Source organism: Pezoporus wallicus, unplaced genomic scaffold (assembly GCF_028554395.1).
Source record: "Pezoporus wallicus isolate ANWC-B61680 ecotype Strahan unplaced genomic scaffold, APGP_CSIRO_Pwel_v1 contig_2595, whole genome shotgun sequence".
NCBI classification, from domain to species: Eukaryota; Metazoa; Chordata; class Aves; order Psittaciformes; family Psittacidae; genus Pezoporus; species Pezoporus wallicus.
This window is the reverse complement of record NW_026640968.1, coordinates 263,403-280,340: the sequence shown is the minus strand read 5'-3', so window position 1 is coordinate 280,340 and position 16,938 is coordinate 263,403. Positions and strand designations below refer to the sequence as shown.

At 39.8% G+C, this 16,938-nt stretch overlaps 2 protein-coding genes across 3 annotated transcripts in view; one reads left to right on the top strand and one right to left on the bottom strand.

The window, feature by feature from the left end:
- ACOT12 (acyl-CoA thioesterase 12) overlaps positions 1 to 13,779 on the top strand; it is a 32,515-nt gene extending 18,736 nt beyond the window's left edge. Inside the window, exons 8-15 of one of the 2 annotated variants that reach the window (XM_057421386.1) lie at positions 904 to 1,054; positions 2,730 to 2,785; positions 3,179 to 3,239; positions 4,718 to 4,801; positions 9,966 to 10,099; positions 11,476 to 11,604; positions 12,636 to 12,762; positions 13,584 to 13,779. In XM_057421386.1, the coding sequence (XP_057277369.1) occupies positions 904 to 1,054; positions 2,730 to 2,785; positions 3,179 to 3,239; positions 4,718 to 4,801; positions 9,966 to 10,099; positions 11,476 to 11,604; positions 12,636 to 12,762; positions 13,584 to 13,736 (895 nt within the window). In that variant the 3' untranslated portion in view covers positions 13,737 to 13,779. The remainder of the gene's footprint in view (positions 1 to 903; positions 1,055 to 2,729; positions 2,786 to 3,178; positions 3,240 to 4,717; positions 4,802 to 9,965; positions 10,100 to 11,475; positions 11,605 to 12,635; positions 12,763 to 13,583) is intronic. The other variant, XM_057421387.1, reaches the window with a different exon arrangement.
- Positions 1 to 16,938, bottom strand: part of RASGRF2 (Ras protein specific guanine nucleotide releasing factor 2) — a 275,229-nt gene that overhangs the window by 76,383 nt on the left and 181,908 nt on the right. The window lies entirely within an intron of this gene.

Below are 16,938 nucleotides of genomic sequence, written 5' to 3'. Positions count from 1 at the left end.
TTATTTCTTTCCAGTGTTGGTTTGAGTGTACACAAAGTTGAGGCTTTGCCAGTTGCAGTTTGGAATAAGTGGCTGCAGCCCATGCTGAAATTTTATCTTTATTTGAGTATATGGTCACTGTAACCATGAAACAGAGATTTTAGCACACTGAATGCCTGGTCCTGGAATTTAGTGGTGTGGCTGTTGACCCATAGTGCAGAGAGCCTTCTTGCTAATGGTTACTGTAATTTTCCCATGCATGTGCTACCTTCTCTACAAAAGTAGGGCTACTCTCGTGTTTGCCTTATAGAGAATTACTCTCCTCTAACCTTTGACAACAGGATAGCACTTATCTGATAGGCTGTTTCCCCACCTACAGCATGGCTTTGGGCCAACAGACTCTTAGGTTATGCCAGGGCTGTGACACATCTTATGGAAACCCTGTCCCAGCAGGAGAACATGTTCAGAAGTTGCAAAAGGTGTAGCAAGACAAGCCGCAAGAAGGCAGAAGCTAAAGTAATTTGTCCTCCAAATTCTGTACAAGGGGGAAATGTTGCCCTGGCATTGCTGTTCTGTGCCTGTTTTCTTTATAAGTGCATTTGGCCCCACTGAATGCTAGCAGGGAATTAATTGCCTTCATACCATGCTTCTGCTGAATGTCAAATCAGTATCATCCTGTTCACTTTTGCTGTCTGTTCTCACAGTATGCTTACTGGTGGTCATATTTTGTCATTTAATTCAAGCTAGTGCCACCTATTATTTTATTTCTGAAATGTTTCTGTCCAGACTAATTTATTTTGTATGCTACAGAAGCTATTTGAGTCAGGCCTCCCTCTTAGAGAAAGGTATCCAGCAGCCCTTTTAGTATGTCTCAGAGCTACTTCTGCATCACTTGTAGTAGTTTAATTTAAACTTCTATTTCAGTGTGGAGGTTGGTGTCCGTGTCGAGGCTTATAACTGTGAAGAATGGATCAAGAACCAGCCACGGCACATTAACAGCGCATTTCTCATTTTTAACGCTGTGAATGACAGTGGAGAGTTGCTCACCCTCCCCAGAATCAAACCTACTACACAGGTCAGCTCTCATCCTCAGGAATAGGACGAATGCATACATGATGATTGGACTTCATGATCTTAAAGGTCTTTTCCAACCTAGTTGATTCTATGATTCTATGAGATTATGTGGTCAAACCTAGAACACTGCATGTCACAGCCAGCCACTGTGTGGCATGCATTTTCCTTGCTGGAAAAATGGAGGACTAAACAGGGCACTAAAATTTTCTCAAAGAAAAAAAATCCTCTAAATGAAATGTTTGTCTTTGAGTGAGCGATTTTTCATTGTTAACTTCAGTCATCCAAAACTGAGAGGTATGGTGGAGGGGCACTACCCTCCATTATAAGTTCTGTAGTTAATGGACAGGGAAGAAGAATCTGCTATTTTGCAGGTTTTTGTACCTGTCAATAGCTGTCTTGTGCAGCCTCCACTGACTGTAGATGAAACTCCTAAGTGTTTAGTGAACAAAAGTTATTTTTATAAACCCTTAATGAAGGTGAGAAATAGAATTAATATGCAAATCTGTAGGAGTCAAATCCCATGATGTGGGTAGGCTTTCCAGTTCCTTTGACATGGAGACCTCAGCATGTGTTTCCCTGAAAGTGATTCATGAAGCACTAAGAGCAGTTTGAATACTATTTGCTGTGATGTCACCTGTCATTAACCTTACTGCTCCAGTTACATAATTTTTAGAGAGCCAGCACAGACAGAAATGAAATGATTATTCAGCATCAGTGAACTTGCAGTTTATGGGATGGCAACTGGACAAATAAATGCAGGTGTCCTGTGCACTAGCTGAGTCAGTAAGGTTCATTACCGCCCATTACATCGTGTTCAAAGAGGGAGAACTGACACTTCCTCTTAAAGAAACAAAGAAAACAAGCCATAGCAGTTTAGCTTCTGTCAGAAACATAGTGCTTCCCTAAAGACCTGCCTAGAGCGGCATCCACAAACATGAAAGTAAGAACATGCACGCACATTTGTTTACAGCAAAGAAGACAAATCTTGGAAAATTAGTATGTGCTCAAGGTAGTTTAAACTTTCAGTGGTCTTCAGTGACAGCTGGTATGGCAGAGTTCTACCAAACAGGCAAGAGATGTTTTCAAAATTCATCATGTAGTTTAAAGAAGGCTGGGATGCACTAATCTGGAGATTCTTCTTATTCCAGAAGCTACATGTCAGCTCTTAAAAGCTGATTAAAAGAAGCTTTTTGAAGTGGCATGTCCTTCTAGATAACAAGTCCTATGAGCTTTTAATGCAGTTTGTTATGATGTATGTTCTTAGGTTGCTTCAGTGCTTCAAAAAAACATCCACTGGTGCAGAATAATAACAAGGGAAGACCTGCCACCTGAGTAGGCAAATCACATCTGTTTGTACAGATGGCACATTTAGAAAGTGCAGAATAAGTATGGTGCACTGCCCAGCTGCCACTGTGTTAAATGTGCTAGGAACGTGCTACTGTGCTACAACTTTTTTATTGGATTGTTGGTGCAAATTTAAGGGAATATTGTAAAGTCAGAGGAAAACAACTTGCTCAGGCGAATCTGGGTAAAGGCCAATATACAGAGTATGTTATTTATTTGTAATACCTCTCTGGCATTTGTCCATCTGTAAGAAATAATTTTTAGTTGTCTTTTTTTTTAGACTGTGTCCTAAAATAATCAATGTGTTACTGTCTGGTTTACTTTTTGTAAAGGATGGTATGAGGCGATACCTTGGAGCTATTGCCAGAAGGAGAATTCAACTAATCAGGTATATTCAGGTATATAGTTGAGTTACAAATAGAATTTGATTTTGAAAAGTTTTTTAATGTATCCTCTAAAAAAGTAATCATTTGTTTAATAGTGAAAGTCTCCTCAAACATAACTATTATGGTGCTTAACTTTCTGACCAGTTTTGCCGAAGTTGCATTGAAACTATCAGAGGTTACTTGTCTCAAAAATACTTTGCTTTTTAGTTTTTTTGTTTCCCTGTGTTTCTTGGGAAGAAAAAGGAGTTATTGCAAACCTGTCTTGCAACTGAAAATTGATAAAATACCTGTAAAAGATTTAGAAGATGCTTCAGCCTGTAGAACTGATTGTTTCTAGCATATGTAGAAAGAAAGTGTAAAGAACCATTCATGCTATAATTTTTCTTTTGTTTTAGAAAATGTATACTATCTGCTAAAGTAGACAAACCTTCTGATCTCTGGGAGAAAAGCAACCAGGTAATCTGTAGATCGTGTCCTATTGTCTGGTTGCATAAAATGGTGTATTTGTATACTTTTAGGCATGTATAACACTTGTACCTACCAGTTTCCAAAGTGGACTGTCTGTACTTAAGTGTTAAGATAGTCATAGAAGAATGGATCGATTTGTAATAAAATCAACTTTCTTTTTTTTTCCCTCTTGAAAAAAAAATAAAATCCTTCACTATTGATTTAAGAGTAAATTTCATACAAATCATTAAAAATGGCTTTAAGATAGACTCTTAGCAAGTGCTCCCTTAAGCAGCCAAGCTGTAAGGTCTCCTACAGATTTATGTCCCAGTGTTTCCAGCTTTTAAAAAGCTGAATTCTCCTGTGGAGGAATTAGTTTCTTGGTTTTTTTTTTGGTGGTTTTCCTTTTTTTTTGTCTTTTTTTGCTTTATCCAGCCACTGACTTTCTCAATTGCTGTGCAAAGACCATTTAGTAAATGCTAAAAGGTGGAGCAGAGACAAACCAACAGACAGATTAATAGTGAAACTGTGTAAATATGCAGTCAGTAGTGATGAACCTGAAACCTGAATTTAGGTGGACTTACAGACACCCTAAAGGCTTTTTTCAGTGCCAGATTTTTGTGGTTAAGTTTTCATTGCATTTAAGGTCTCAGTGGCTCCCAGCAGTTTTACCTGGTCTTTTTCCATTACACAACACCAAAAAAAAAAAAAAAAGGATTATCATGCAGGAAGTGATTTGCTGTTAACAGTGACATCTCTGCTGTTTGAAGCAGCATTTCTTTTCTGCAAACAAAAAAATATAAATACAGACACAATGATAAAAAAAGCTTACTTAAGATTTTTTTTTAATATTAAAACCTGTCATTAAAGACTCTAAGGCTGTATTTTCTTTACACAGTGGTTAAATGAGAACTCTATCCACTGTAGTCAAGCATAAATAATGAATATATTTGCACTTTTTCTGCTCTGAGCATGCTGTGTAAAGCAATTGCCAAGATAGACCACAGCTAGATCACAATGAAGAGGTTAATTTTCTAGTAGTTTTTAATTCCTGAGGAGGAAGATGGACGAAACCATTAATTTAGTGGTCTGAGAGGAATACCTGTATTATCTCACTGGGCGTCACAGTTTCTCTGCACTGTTTTATAATTGGAGAAGCCAAAAGTAGTATTTTGTTGTTTAATTAGGGCTATTTGGCCAACAGCAATGTAAGCTCATAATCTAGCTATTGAAAGTATTTAATTCAGAAACACTGGACTGCGTTTTCTGGAAGGAACACTTTTGGGCCAATATATATTTGTTTGCCATTGAAGGGTAATGATAGAAAAAGAACACCTTATTTCTGCAGTGTTCAGTGAAATGTAACTTTGTTCCTTTATTTTCAGAAAGGTATCTTACTTTGTCCCTGCCCACTGCAGGGGGGTTGGAACTAGATGATCTTAAGGTCGTTTCCAACCCTAACTATTCTATGATTCTATGATTTACAGGCATATATGAGTTACAGCAATATAGCTGCACTGACACACCTAGCAGCAAAACAAGGATGGGAAGTAACCAGTACAGTGGATGATGTAAGTGCATAATTGTGGATAGCTATATAGCCATGTTATGTTTCACCATAAGAGGTGGGTGGAGAAAAGCAACATTTTACTTTTTTTTTTTTTGACAGTGTTTATTTAGTACTGTGACTAGGGCTGAAAACCAAAACTCCCCGAGGTTACTGGAAACGTTGCAAAGCAATTTCTGGTTGTCCAGAACACAGTGCAAATTGGAAGTACCATGGAGTTCTAAGATGGTCTCAATGGCTGGTGAACACAAGGCCTTGAATTGCAGAAAGGCAGACTTGCAGGCAGCTGATCAGTTGTGGTTGTTGAGCAGCACTCAAGGAGAGTGTAAAAGCGCAAACAAACTCGTATCTCATTTTTGTGAGGCATTTTCTTTGCCACAACTGACATGCTTGGTTTTGCAGTTTGGTTTTGCCAGATGGTTTGATTCCACTGAAGCACCAAACTTAGACGTCTATCTTTGATGAGTCAGTGCTGTTGATGATCTATGGTGCTTCTCATGTGACTGTGATACATAAATTTTGTGCAGCACCCTGTTATATACTGTCTTTACCAACTTCGCAGCATGGGAGATACTTCTAAGTAGCAGGCATTATTTGGTGATAGTTCCAAGTGGACACTCCCTGTGGGCAGGTGGCAGGAATTTATATACCATATTTTTCAGTCCCTGTCTTCTCAGTAGAATCACAAAATCCCAGACTGGTTTGGGTTGGAAGGGACCTTAAAGGTCATCCAGTTGCAAGCCCCCGCCATGGGTAGGGACACCTTCCACTAGACCAGGTTGCTCCAAGCCCCGTCCAACCTGCCCCAGAGATGGGGCAGCCACAGCTTTTCTGGGCAACCTGTGCCAGGGCCTCACCACCCTCACAGGGAAGAACTTCTGCCTGAGATCTCATCTCAATCTCTCCTCTGTCAGGTTAGAGCCATTCCCCCTTGTCCTGTCCACTTGACTTTTTCTGTGCACATTTTTCCTTCCAGATACTTCTGTCCTTTTTCAGTTAAAAAACTACAGAAGCCTAAAAGCAAAGCACCTCCCTATTAATTGATCAGTGTTGTAAACTCAAAATCAGTAAAGAATCTTACATGAGCCAGTTTTAAGATAGGAAGATGCTGTTAAGAAAATCAGTAGCAAGATAATTTAGCTGGGAAAATTATTTTAACTTAATTGCAGTGCATGTTTCCCAAACTATTGAGGGATACCTGTTAAAGTTTGGTTTCTGAAGTATGGTTAGTGACTGGCAGATTGAGATCATGTAGATTCAGAGGTGTTTCGGGACAAGAAAAAACTGTTATATCTTCAAGTCTGTCCTCCTGCATCTCACAGGTTATGAAACTTCACTTACTGATTATTGCATCTAGTCAGTAAGCTACTTGAATAAGACGATACATATAATTCATAAGGAATTCCAGTGATGGCAAATCCACCAGTTCTGTGTGTAGGTTGTTTCAGTAAATCCTGTTGTGACAAATAAATGACAGACAGCACTCATCCTCAAAAAAAAAGCAAGCTTCAACAAGCAGAATGAAAAATTGAGTGTTACTTTCAAGCTTCTGCTAAGACTGTGTTATTATCTGTGTGAAACTTCCTTTCTGCATTCACTGGCAGTGTCATAATCTCAGTTTATTTCCTTCTTAACAGCAAATGCTTGAAGCCTGTAATACAAACAGCATTAAATCTTGTGAAAAAATTGCTTCATACAAAAAAAACCAAACCCCATGCACATTCTGGATGACATTTTAAAACAGCATGATGTCATTTCTCTCAGCAAGCCACCAGGTACCTTCCAGTATTACTGAAGTGTGGAACTTTCTCTCTCCCCTTTTTGGGGTATCATAAAAAATAGTCCTAACAGTAAAGTCTGCTTCTGAGCTACTTGGGACTCAGTGAAAAATCTCGAGTAGCTTTTTCTAGCTGTCCTTTCATCTAATTGAATTATCTTAAATCCAGCAAAATCAGGCAGGATGTAGGATGGTGTCATGATTTAACCCATTTTAGATGGTTAAGGTGGAAATCACACTGGTGCTGTCAATGGGTGAAGACTAACCATCTGTTCCTATTCTTCTGCACCTTTCTGAATAATCTGGCATTGTCAGACATGAGATACTCCTTTAAGAAGTGTCAGGGATCCAGGGCAGCGCACTGCTTTTCTTCTTTTTTTTTCCTGGGAAATATGCCGACTGCATATACACAGGATATATGCAGTCAGAAGTGATAGCAAACCATACTTTTGGTTACATGATTGTAGGCCACTTCAGTTGTTGCATACAATTTATTCCATTAGTAAGTCTTCTTTCTTATTAACATCTACTTGTAGGCAAAAAGTAAACTGCTGACAAAGTGTGGATGGATGTCAGCAGTAGGCAGAGGGTATATTTCTTGCCATATGTAACTTCATGTTTACCTCTAAGTTAACATACAGTGTGGATTAGATTTGCTTTTTGATACAGAAAGTGAGTGAAACCAATCCTGAACTTCATCTACACACACAGCTCCTCCAGTTGAATTTAGATACATGCTTGAATCCCTAAATGCTGGCATAGATGCAGCTCCAAGGAGGGGTTTCTGACAGCTTTGGTTAATGAAACTCACTTGGCTTCTGTTAGTTTGGTGCACTTATCACCATTTCATGCTCACTTTTGTCACTTTTGCAAACACAAGCACAAGGGGGATACACCTAGCTCAGAATCTTTCCTTAAACACTGCAGACCAGCACATATGCATCCTACCACTCTTAAGTCCTCTGCACTCATGCAGCAGGTCTTGATCCTCATCTTTGGTGTGTACAGTGGTGTAGACACAGAAAACTACTTATCCTTCTCTTACAGACATGCATAGCAGTATGTCCACTCAAACAGACCTCTTCAGTTCCATTAAATAGTTTCTTGGGGAGGGGCTGAGATCAAAAATAGTAGGAATCTGGTAGTAGTGCTGGTCAATGCTCTGCCTGAAGGCAGTCATACTATAGCAGAGGAGACTGTCAAGGACATTAGACTGAACTATATTTGAGATGAAATATTATAGTAAGTAGGTTTTACAAAGTAGTGTGTGTTTCTGTATATGCTGAGGATTTGTTCCCTTTTCCAGGGAACTAGAAGGACCCCAATTTGATTGACAACTTTTGAAGGTAGAAGGTGGCACTTTGACATGGAGCCACAAGACTTGTAGGCATATAGTAACAATATAGCCTTACCAGTGTTCATTTTGCAGGGAGATGTTTTAGCAGCTGCACATACTGTTTTCCTTAGGAGAAGGCTCCTAAAACATGATTTCCTTTCTATGCCTTAGAGCAGGATTGATTCATGCATCCTGTAGCTGGTTACTAAAGCTCTCAGGCCTTCTGCTATGTGCCAGACTTTACTTCAGCAAGGTGCTTGCTGGGTTATGCTGGTTTTTTTTCCCTATGCCAAGACATGAAGATATGAAAACACACAAATTCTTTGTTGCACAAATGCTCCATTAACCAAAAGATATATAGCAAAAAAAAAAAAAAAAAAAAAAAGAGATGATGAAACTTACTAATTTTATATCACTTAGAAATGAAAATCTTTTAAACTTCCTAGGATTTGGGAAACAATTTAGCACATCGCATCATCAGAACATCAAATTCTAATTTGGACTAAAGTCCACTAATTCTGAGCAGTCTTTTCTGCTCAACTTGTTCCGTTATATAGGGCTTATGACACATACCAAGCCCTTCTTTTGCAATGATTGTGTGTGATTGTTATGTACAGGTTATTAATTTTGCATTCTCTGTGTTAGGGTTTAGGCATATGACTAGCAACAGACCCAAAATAATCAAGACAAGACACTGCAAGTGTGGGACAAGAGAGGCAAAACTGTGTTTTGAAGTAGTTTTTCAATATATCCTTAACTGTAGGTGCTCTTCATCACAGTAAAGAATAGGGAAGGGGTTGGGGGGAATGGGGAGGGAAGTCTTTTGGAAAGAGAATTGTTGAATCTTTTTAGGGGAAGAGGGTGTAGGCCAATGTGTGACTAATTTGCATGTAAAAGGGAGCTGAAGTAGCTGAACTCTACAAATTACTTATTAAAGACAAGCTACTGAACTGCATAGGTTGGAGAGGTGGATCAAGGAGGTCATCCATCTGTCATCTAAAATTACCCCTTTTAAGCTTGGAAAGTGCTTTTGTAAAAATATGTTCCTGCTTGGATGTTTCTAGATAAGCTCCTCAAAGCTGCAATGCACAGGATTGCTGGATATGTTCCAAAATCCAGATGGCAGGTGGGACAGTTGCTTGGTTTGTCTTATTTTGATTAATTCTCACACATACTGCAGGGGTGCTCGTCTCGATAGTGTGGCCTCACTCCAGATTGCTCCTGCTCACCAGTGCCACATCCAGTGGATTCTAGTCTGAAGTTTCAAATTTCTGGAAAGCTCTAAGTGACCAACACTTCTAGATAGCTTACATAAATTGAATGGAATTCCTTCCTAATAAATTGCATATTACCTTTCCTTGCTTGCCCGTATTCATGCTGTATTTCTGTAACTCAACCTGGCTCAAGGGCCAGGTTAAGAAAACAATAGAATTCTGGACTGATACTGACTTGCTCTGGTATGAAAAGTCCAATCTCCTGTCATCAGTCACTGATGCCAGATTCACAAAACGAACTGCACGGGATCCTCAGCTTGCCCCATTAGCTTTTGGAGTTAGTGAACTGAACCCCCTATGAGGAGACTTCCTGTAGCAAAGATGAGAAGAGGCTTTTATCTCCCTTCCTAAGTGGATCTGCTGTTGTATATGAAAGTGACGACATCTTTGTGTCCTGATAGAAAAAAAAAAAAATTACACTGATAATAACTTAATTTTTTAAAGTTGCCTGCAGCGTAAAGGGTATAGAGACTGTAAATGCATAGTGTGAAAAAGAGGTCATACTGGCCTCTAGTTCATTTGGTTCCACTTGCAAGCTAATTCAGCTCTCCCTAACCAGGTGTAATTATAAGTCTGTGATGTCATTATGCTATCAGTGTATATGATTTTACATTGTGCTGTATCTTAATGTAAAACTGCATGTCTGCATTTCACCTGCCACATATAGTTTCATAGGTACTACTGAGAAAATCTGCGTAAGTCATAAATGTGTAACATTTATAAGTGTTAAAGCATTTATAGTAATCATTCTTTGGTTCTAATATATTGCACACTTTTCCAGATAAAAATATGGACTCATGAGGAGGGTGCAATGTTGTCACTCAAAGTTGAAATGCAAGTGAAGATACCATCACATCTAGCTTTCTCTCTTTTGTCTGACTTCACATTACGCTTACAATGGGACAAACATTTCTTGTAAGAACTTACCTTTTGAATTTAAGACTATTCTAATCCACTGACAGCTAACCTTTTCTGAGACAAATATTTTTGAGATGTTGAGACTTTGCTACATAATTAAGAAGAAATTGCTGTAAGAAGTTGACATTAAAGATTAATTAGTCAGAGTATGGATTGGGGGAGCTTAACCTTAAAAATAAAATCTGATTTCTTCTTAATCAAATTTAAAACACAGTTGCCCTGGACTGATGAAAGAAAGAGCTGCAGCAGAGGTCACCCTTTTTGAAAATGAACACAGTTCTGTGCCTAGATATGTGTATGTTAAATGGTTTAACTGTAGTAAATTGCCTGTAATTTGAGGTGGATATATTGTGCATGCTCTCTAAGAAGTAAGGCAAAGCTGTGGACTACTTCATGTTAATGTCTGGGACACTGATGCTCAGCTTCATACAGTCAAAGTGAGAAATCAAGAAACTGAGTTCTTCAAAATGCATATTTCAAGAAAAGTAATATCATGTAAAGATTATCTGAATTGAAATGGGTTTCAGAATTGCTGTAAAGGGTGTTTGAGATTTTTTATTTGCTTTATATGGTATAGAATAATGACTAGAAATGAACTGATAATACTAATCATATTTACTGAATATTGTCTTAAATGAAAATGTTTTTTTCTATTAGTCATTTTGCCCTGAAAGATTTTTATCAGAGGGTGATAGTGAAAGCATGGGGATATTTGAAAATTTACACTCTGCTGCATTTATAGCTTGTAACAAATGAAATACGATGAAATACTAAGCTGACTATCCATATCTACAGCCAAAAATTTCAGCTTTCATATGACTACCATGAAGCCTGATTGACTGGTGAAAATGGAGTACTGGCTTAGCCAGTGGTTATTGCAGAGATGAAATATATATAGGAAAACTCCGATTTTTCGTTGAAGTGAAAACTCAAGAGATAGTGGTCAGTACTTCCAAAGACAGTGAAAGAGTGGTCCTGTCTGAACCAAGTAGAACACAACTCTGAATAAAATTTTACGACTGTCTTTCCTGTGGTGTGTCAGATGGGTGATACTTGGTTACTCAGCAAGTGCATTACAGCTTGGAAGATGATGCCATTCCAAACAGCGTGCAAAAGGTACGCTGTTAAGACATTACTCCAGTACCTTGCAGCACTTTTTAACAATTTTGTGGGATAGAGAAGTGGTGTCAAATGAATGAGGTGGTGTGAAAAACCTCAATTTTCCACTCTGTGTTCCCTCCTCTTCTTTGCTGCCTGAACATGAAAATTATAGGCTTATTGTTAGGATGGAATATATGTATGTATGGTGTTTTCTGCAGAAGATGATGTTGCATACATCAGGGTCTGCATGTGTGTGTTAAATGTATTTGCAGAACTTGCAAGGTCCTGCAGGCTGTGAATGAAGATGACAAAATATATTATGTTACTTCTCCACCTATGACTGGCCATAAACCCAGAGACTTTGTGGTTCTTGTGTCTCAGAGGCAGCCCTTTAAGCCAAGGTGAGTATGCAGTTTCAGGTTTAACTGTGAGCACTTTGGAGTCTCAGTTTTGATTACTGTTGACCTTTACCTGGGCCTGCTGTAGGGAAGCAAAGATTTTATTTTTTCTAAGAAATCAGATTTGTTTTGCAACATGAAGGTGCAATGAAGTAAATTCAGAACATCAGAAATTTGTAGTGTAGTCCAGAATTGCTTTTTTGATAATGACTCTTCTATCATGAGGGAAAATAGGCCAGAATTCCAAACAAGCAGTTTGGAAAAAGGCCTGCCCCAGAGGGCCTGTCAGCGTGCTGAAGCACATAAGTGGGAGTTTGTCTGTTTAAGTGGCTCCTTTGTAATCCCATTTAAGGTAATTCTGAAGATTTTCTTACTCAAGGAAGTGATTGGCCCTTCTTGAAACCATGGTGTGACACATTTATTGTATCTGTAAATTTTGCTGCTGTATTTGGTTGAAAAAGCCCCTTGATCAGTTTAAGATACATAGATTTTTTTTCCCCATTAGATTTCCTTTTGTTCCTTTATAATGAAAAATGATAAATGGGACCATCTGGTGTAATTTCCTATTGTCTCAATTTCTTATATTAGTAATTCTTCATTTTAACAGAATATTGCTTCTAAAATTCAGTATTGTGAACTGTGTTTGCTTTTTTTGCCCCATACATCTGGAAACTGAATCCTGTCTGCCTTTGCTGGGGCCACACTGTAAAGCATCTCAGTAAGGGTTGCTCCATGGCCCTGATTCTGTAAATGTGGGTTGGGGAGAGCAGGACAAATTAAAAAATAGAGGTGTTATATGTGGATGATTGTTCTGTGGCTTTCCACAGAAGTTTCCCTTGTGGGAGGCTATGGTAAAGCCTTCACAAGACTCAAAATTGAATTTTTTCAGATATATCTTTAAGAATACTGAAGCTTATTTGCCTTCATATGAAAATGACATCTATGGTATAACCATGCATACTCTGTACTCATTTCCATGTATCTTTTTAAACATCTTCTTGAAGAAGTGTTTGATTCTTCCCCTTGCCCTGCAGTGAACCTTACATAGTAGCTGTGAAGTCAGTTACCCTCACGTCTATGCCACCTTCTTCAGATTACCAGAGAAGTGAAATCCTCTGTGCTGGATTCCAGATCTACAGTGACAGCGATAGCTCCTGTACAGTGAGTGGTTCTGCAGACCTCAGCTGTGTCTCCTTTCCTGCAATATTACATGTGCACATAGTCATATTTTTGCTAGCAGTCTGGAACAGAATCAGCAATACAACAACAACAACAAAAAAGAGTTAATAGCCAGAGTTCAGTCTGGCTATTAACACATTTTTTATTCCACGAAGTGAAATCTGTCTTGCACAACTTTGGCCAATCTGAATGTTAGGAATGAAACCTAAACTAGAGATGTCCGGGTACCTCCAGTTGGGCAGTCATCCCACCCTAAAATACACTTCTAGAAGGTGTGCATTAAACTGGTCTCTGGTGCTGGCCATTTCTTTTTTGGCTGCAGAAGATCAATGAACCAGTTGAGATTAAATGCTTAACTTTAACTTTGACATGAAAGTAATTATGTGACCTGAGTCCCATCTCTATACCAATGTTATTTTCTGTGGGAAAGTGGTAACTTCCATTGATGGAAGTAAGTTTCTGAAAACATTCAGAAACTCTCAGTAGCCAGGATTCTTTTCTCAGGGTACAGCTTTGTTCATAAAGCACATCTATTTAACAGGTTACACAGAATGTTTCTTGCTGCACTGCTGGGTGCATTTACCTACAAATGCTTGAGGACCTGTCAGTAGTGAGGACACTGAGATCACTAAAGTACTGTAAAAAAGACATATTCTTTTTGATAATTATTGCCTTCAGTTTCAGAAGCACTCTGTGTTTCTATTCACATCCATAAAAACTTCTATATTCATTTAGCCTCTGAAACATTGTCCAACTATTACAATCCGTATGCTTTTTAGTTTCATGTATTTTTGTTTAAACAGGTATGTTACTTCAATCAAGTGACATCAGGTGTTATGCCTTACTTTGCAGCAAATCTTACTGGCTCATCTAAATCCATCGAAGACACTGCTTTGGAATGTATGAAGTTCTTGGAGATGAACAACAGCAAGTTGAAATTGAAAACAGATTTCTGAAGAAACCTCTGAATATGATCGAACAGTGCTGGTTTAAATTCCTGCATGTTGTGTCAATCATTTTTATGCAGGTTGCTTTAGATCATGTAGCCTATACTGGGCTAGATGAGGATATCTAGTACAAGCATTTTCTATCAAACTACGGTTAGACTAGGCTCTAAATCCAGTTTTTAACTTTAAAAAGATTAAACAGATTTCTGTCTTGATTGTGTTAATGAATTTTATGTAAATTGAGGCAGAACGTGGCTCAGTAGAACTGTAGCTCATGAGATTATTTCACTGTTTTAATGTTATATTGAACAGAATTGCATCCACTGAAGTTTTAAATCAGTAAATTTGCAGAGAAGTGGTGCTGCTAAATAGGTTACCCAGTGCTTTGGTTATCAAGGTTCTTACACACCCATTACCTATAAATTGATTACACCCCATGTTAAGTTAGTGTTTGCTAACTTCAACTGTTAATACTTCTATTTTATCTGTTGACTTCCAATAAAATACTGTTTCTGAGGTTACAAATCCAAATCTTACTATGGTGCCTCTGAACAGCTTCAGACATTGTTCCAGAAAGGCAGCTTTTCTGTTATGTTGGGGACTGTTGACCTCCAGCTGGCAAGCTCTGAGCAAGACTCTTCTGAGAGCGCTGAATAAATGCAGAACAGTGAGACTCTTGGATCCACGCCCTCAGAGATGAAGAAGAAGAGTGGTTTCAGAAATTTTTGTTGGGGTACGTCTACTTTGGTTTTGGCTGTGACTTTTGCTCTGAAGAGCCGTGTTCAGAAAAACAAGTAATGGTCATCAGCAGTTGGATCATAACACGAATACAGGGGTGTTAAGGGAATCAAAGCCTGTGAGCTGTGGCAGTGCCATTTCATCTTACTGTAGTCTCGTAATTGCTAGAGTGAGAGCTCTAGGGGTCTGGTCCAGTTCCCACTTAAATGCATCTTCTTTTTAACCTACAACCAAATCAAAGCTTTCAGCAGTGATTTATAGGTTACATTCTGTGTACAGCAGGTCTACCAAGAGCAGCAGCAGAGACAGGAGGGGGAGGCCTGGAAGCCCTCTGAGTGCCAGCACCAGGAGCCACCTGGCCTCTCAACCAGACTAGTTTAGCTTGGGCACAACCTTGAACAAAAGCACTAGTGAAATCAGTGCCATATTCTACATCTAGCAAAGGCTGGCTGCTGTATGCTGCACAACATAACCTTTGCTTTAGTAATGAAGTAGAGAAGGTCCTGGTTGTTGCCTCTGGAGCAGAGACTGTAGATACAAAGCCTGGTTTTGGATCACTTTTATCATGTGAGTCAGGTGCCTCAGTCTAGGGAGCAGCCTCAGGGCAGCCCCTTCCAGGCCTTGCTTGCCTCCTCCTGGCTCAGCAGGTAAAGGAAGGGTGAGGACATTAGACTCTGTTAGCCAGGAGCTTAGCTCTCCCAGCCCTGTCCACACTTACTGTGTGCGGATGATGGCAGACAAGCTCTTGAATTGGTAGAGAAGTCTCTGTGGGACCAATTTTTAGTGAACAGAGACACCTAATGTTCAGCTCTGAATGCATGTACAGGAGGGGAGAAAGAGCCCAAATGCTGGTAACTCCACCAAGCTTTTCCTATCATCTGTCCAAGTGGCTCTCCAGAGGGCACAGTCTGTAGTGTGACTTTGGCAACACTTGCACGCTGAACTCGGCTGTGGGGCTAATGCAGGGGCTAGTTGGAGGTTATTTGCTCACCATCACCAGGCTTCAGTGCGTGCTTCAGCCCAGAACCCCTCCTTGTGCTAGGCTGCATCCCTAAGAGCCTGAGCAGCAGGTTGAGGGAGGGGATTCTCCCCTTTACTGTGCTCTGGGGAAGACCCCCCATGCATCCAGCTCTGGGGCAACAACACAAGAGGGATGTGGAGCTGTTGGAGCGAGTGCAGAGGAGGCCACTGCCCCATCCCTGGCAGTGTTCCAAGGTCAGGTTGGACAGGGCTTGGAGCAACTTGGTCTAGTGGAAGGTGTCCCTGCCCATGGCAGGGGGGTGGAACTGGATGAGCTTTAAGGTTCCTTCCAACCCAGACCAGTCTGAGATTCTACTTTTTGAAATATTAGTGTTCTGCCAATATTAGTGTTCTACATGACAGGTTCCTCCCTCTGCCCCCACACCAAGACTTGGGCCCCTGGAACCTGAAGCACTGTAAAGCTGGGCTGCATTCTGGACAGTCATCACATGTAATTGGGGTTGTAGGAAAGACCAAGGATTGTATTTTCCCAGAGTCTGTGCAACTTCTAAGACAAAGAGATTCAGGTTTCTGGCACACAGACTTCACTTAAGTACTCATCATTTGCCTAGCTTTTAAATTTTTTTTGTAGGTATGATGTGGCTTTACATGCAGCACCTTTCACAGCTGCTTTTCAAATAGCTTTCTTCAACCGCACATACCCTTGTAAAATAATCTCAAAAGTGATTAGTGGGTGCACATAACAAGTGGTTTTGTCCAACAGTGACTGAAGATTGACATGCAGCTGTTTTTGTGACAAAATCATTTCAGTGCCTTGTTTTCCACAGCAGTCACTAATGCAGAGGACAAGAGGGAGGTGTACTTGCTTCCAGCCCTGTGCAAGCTGAAAATGGCTGCTGCCTTTAGACTGAAATTCTCACAGCAGCTGTACCCTGTGATTTTACCCTGTGAAGTCTGAAGAAGTCCATTATTTCTTCTCTGAGAGCACTAGTCAGGTGTAGAACCCTGACAAGTGGTTGTATAGTGCACAACAGATCAAAGCAACAGGTATCGAACTCCGGGTTGTGACAGTCATCAGCTGTGGGAAGGGAACAGTAAATTTTCTCTCCCTCCGACTGACATGTTGTACAAGACAGAACTCAGCAGTCTGTAAAGGGGACACTTCTGCTCACACTGCCTCAGAACAAGCAGGTGACCATGTCCTACTGGAAGCCACAGATGTGCTTTGGCAGAGGCGATGCCTCCAAGCCACCAGCTTGCACACCAGTCTGCACCAGACCCTTGTCTGGGAACTATTGGTACTGCTGTGAAAATCAGGGTGCTTGGCTTGAAGTTCCTATGAATAAAAGAACATGTTACAGTACCAACAAGTTTTTAAGGACAGGAAATGATCTAAAAAGAGCTTTTTTAACAATACAAAATAAGGGAAACACTTTTTAGGCTGGAATAAGCATCTGTTGCAAAACTGTCCATATTAAAGTGATACTGCTTT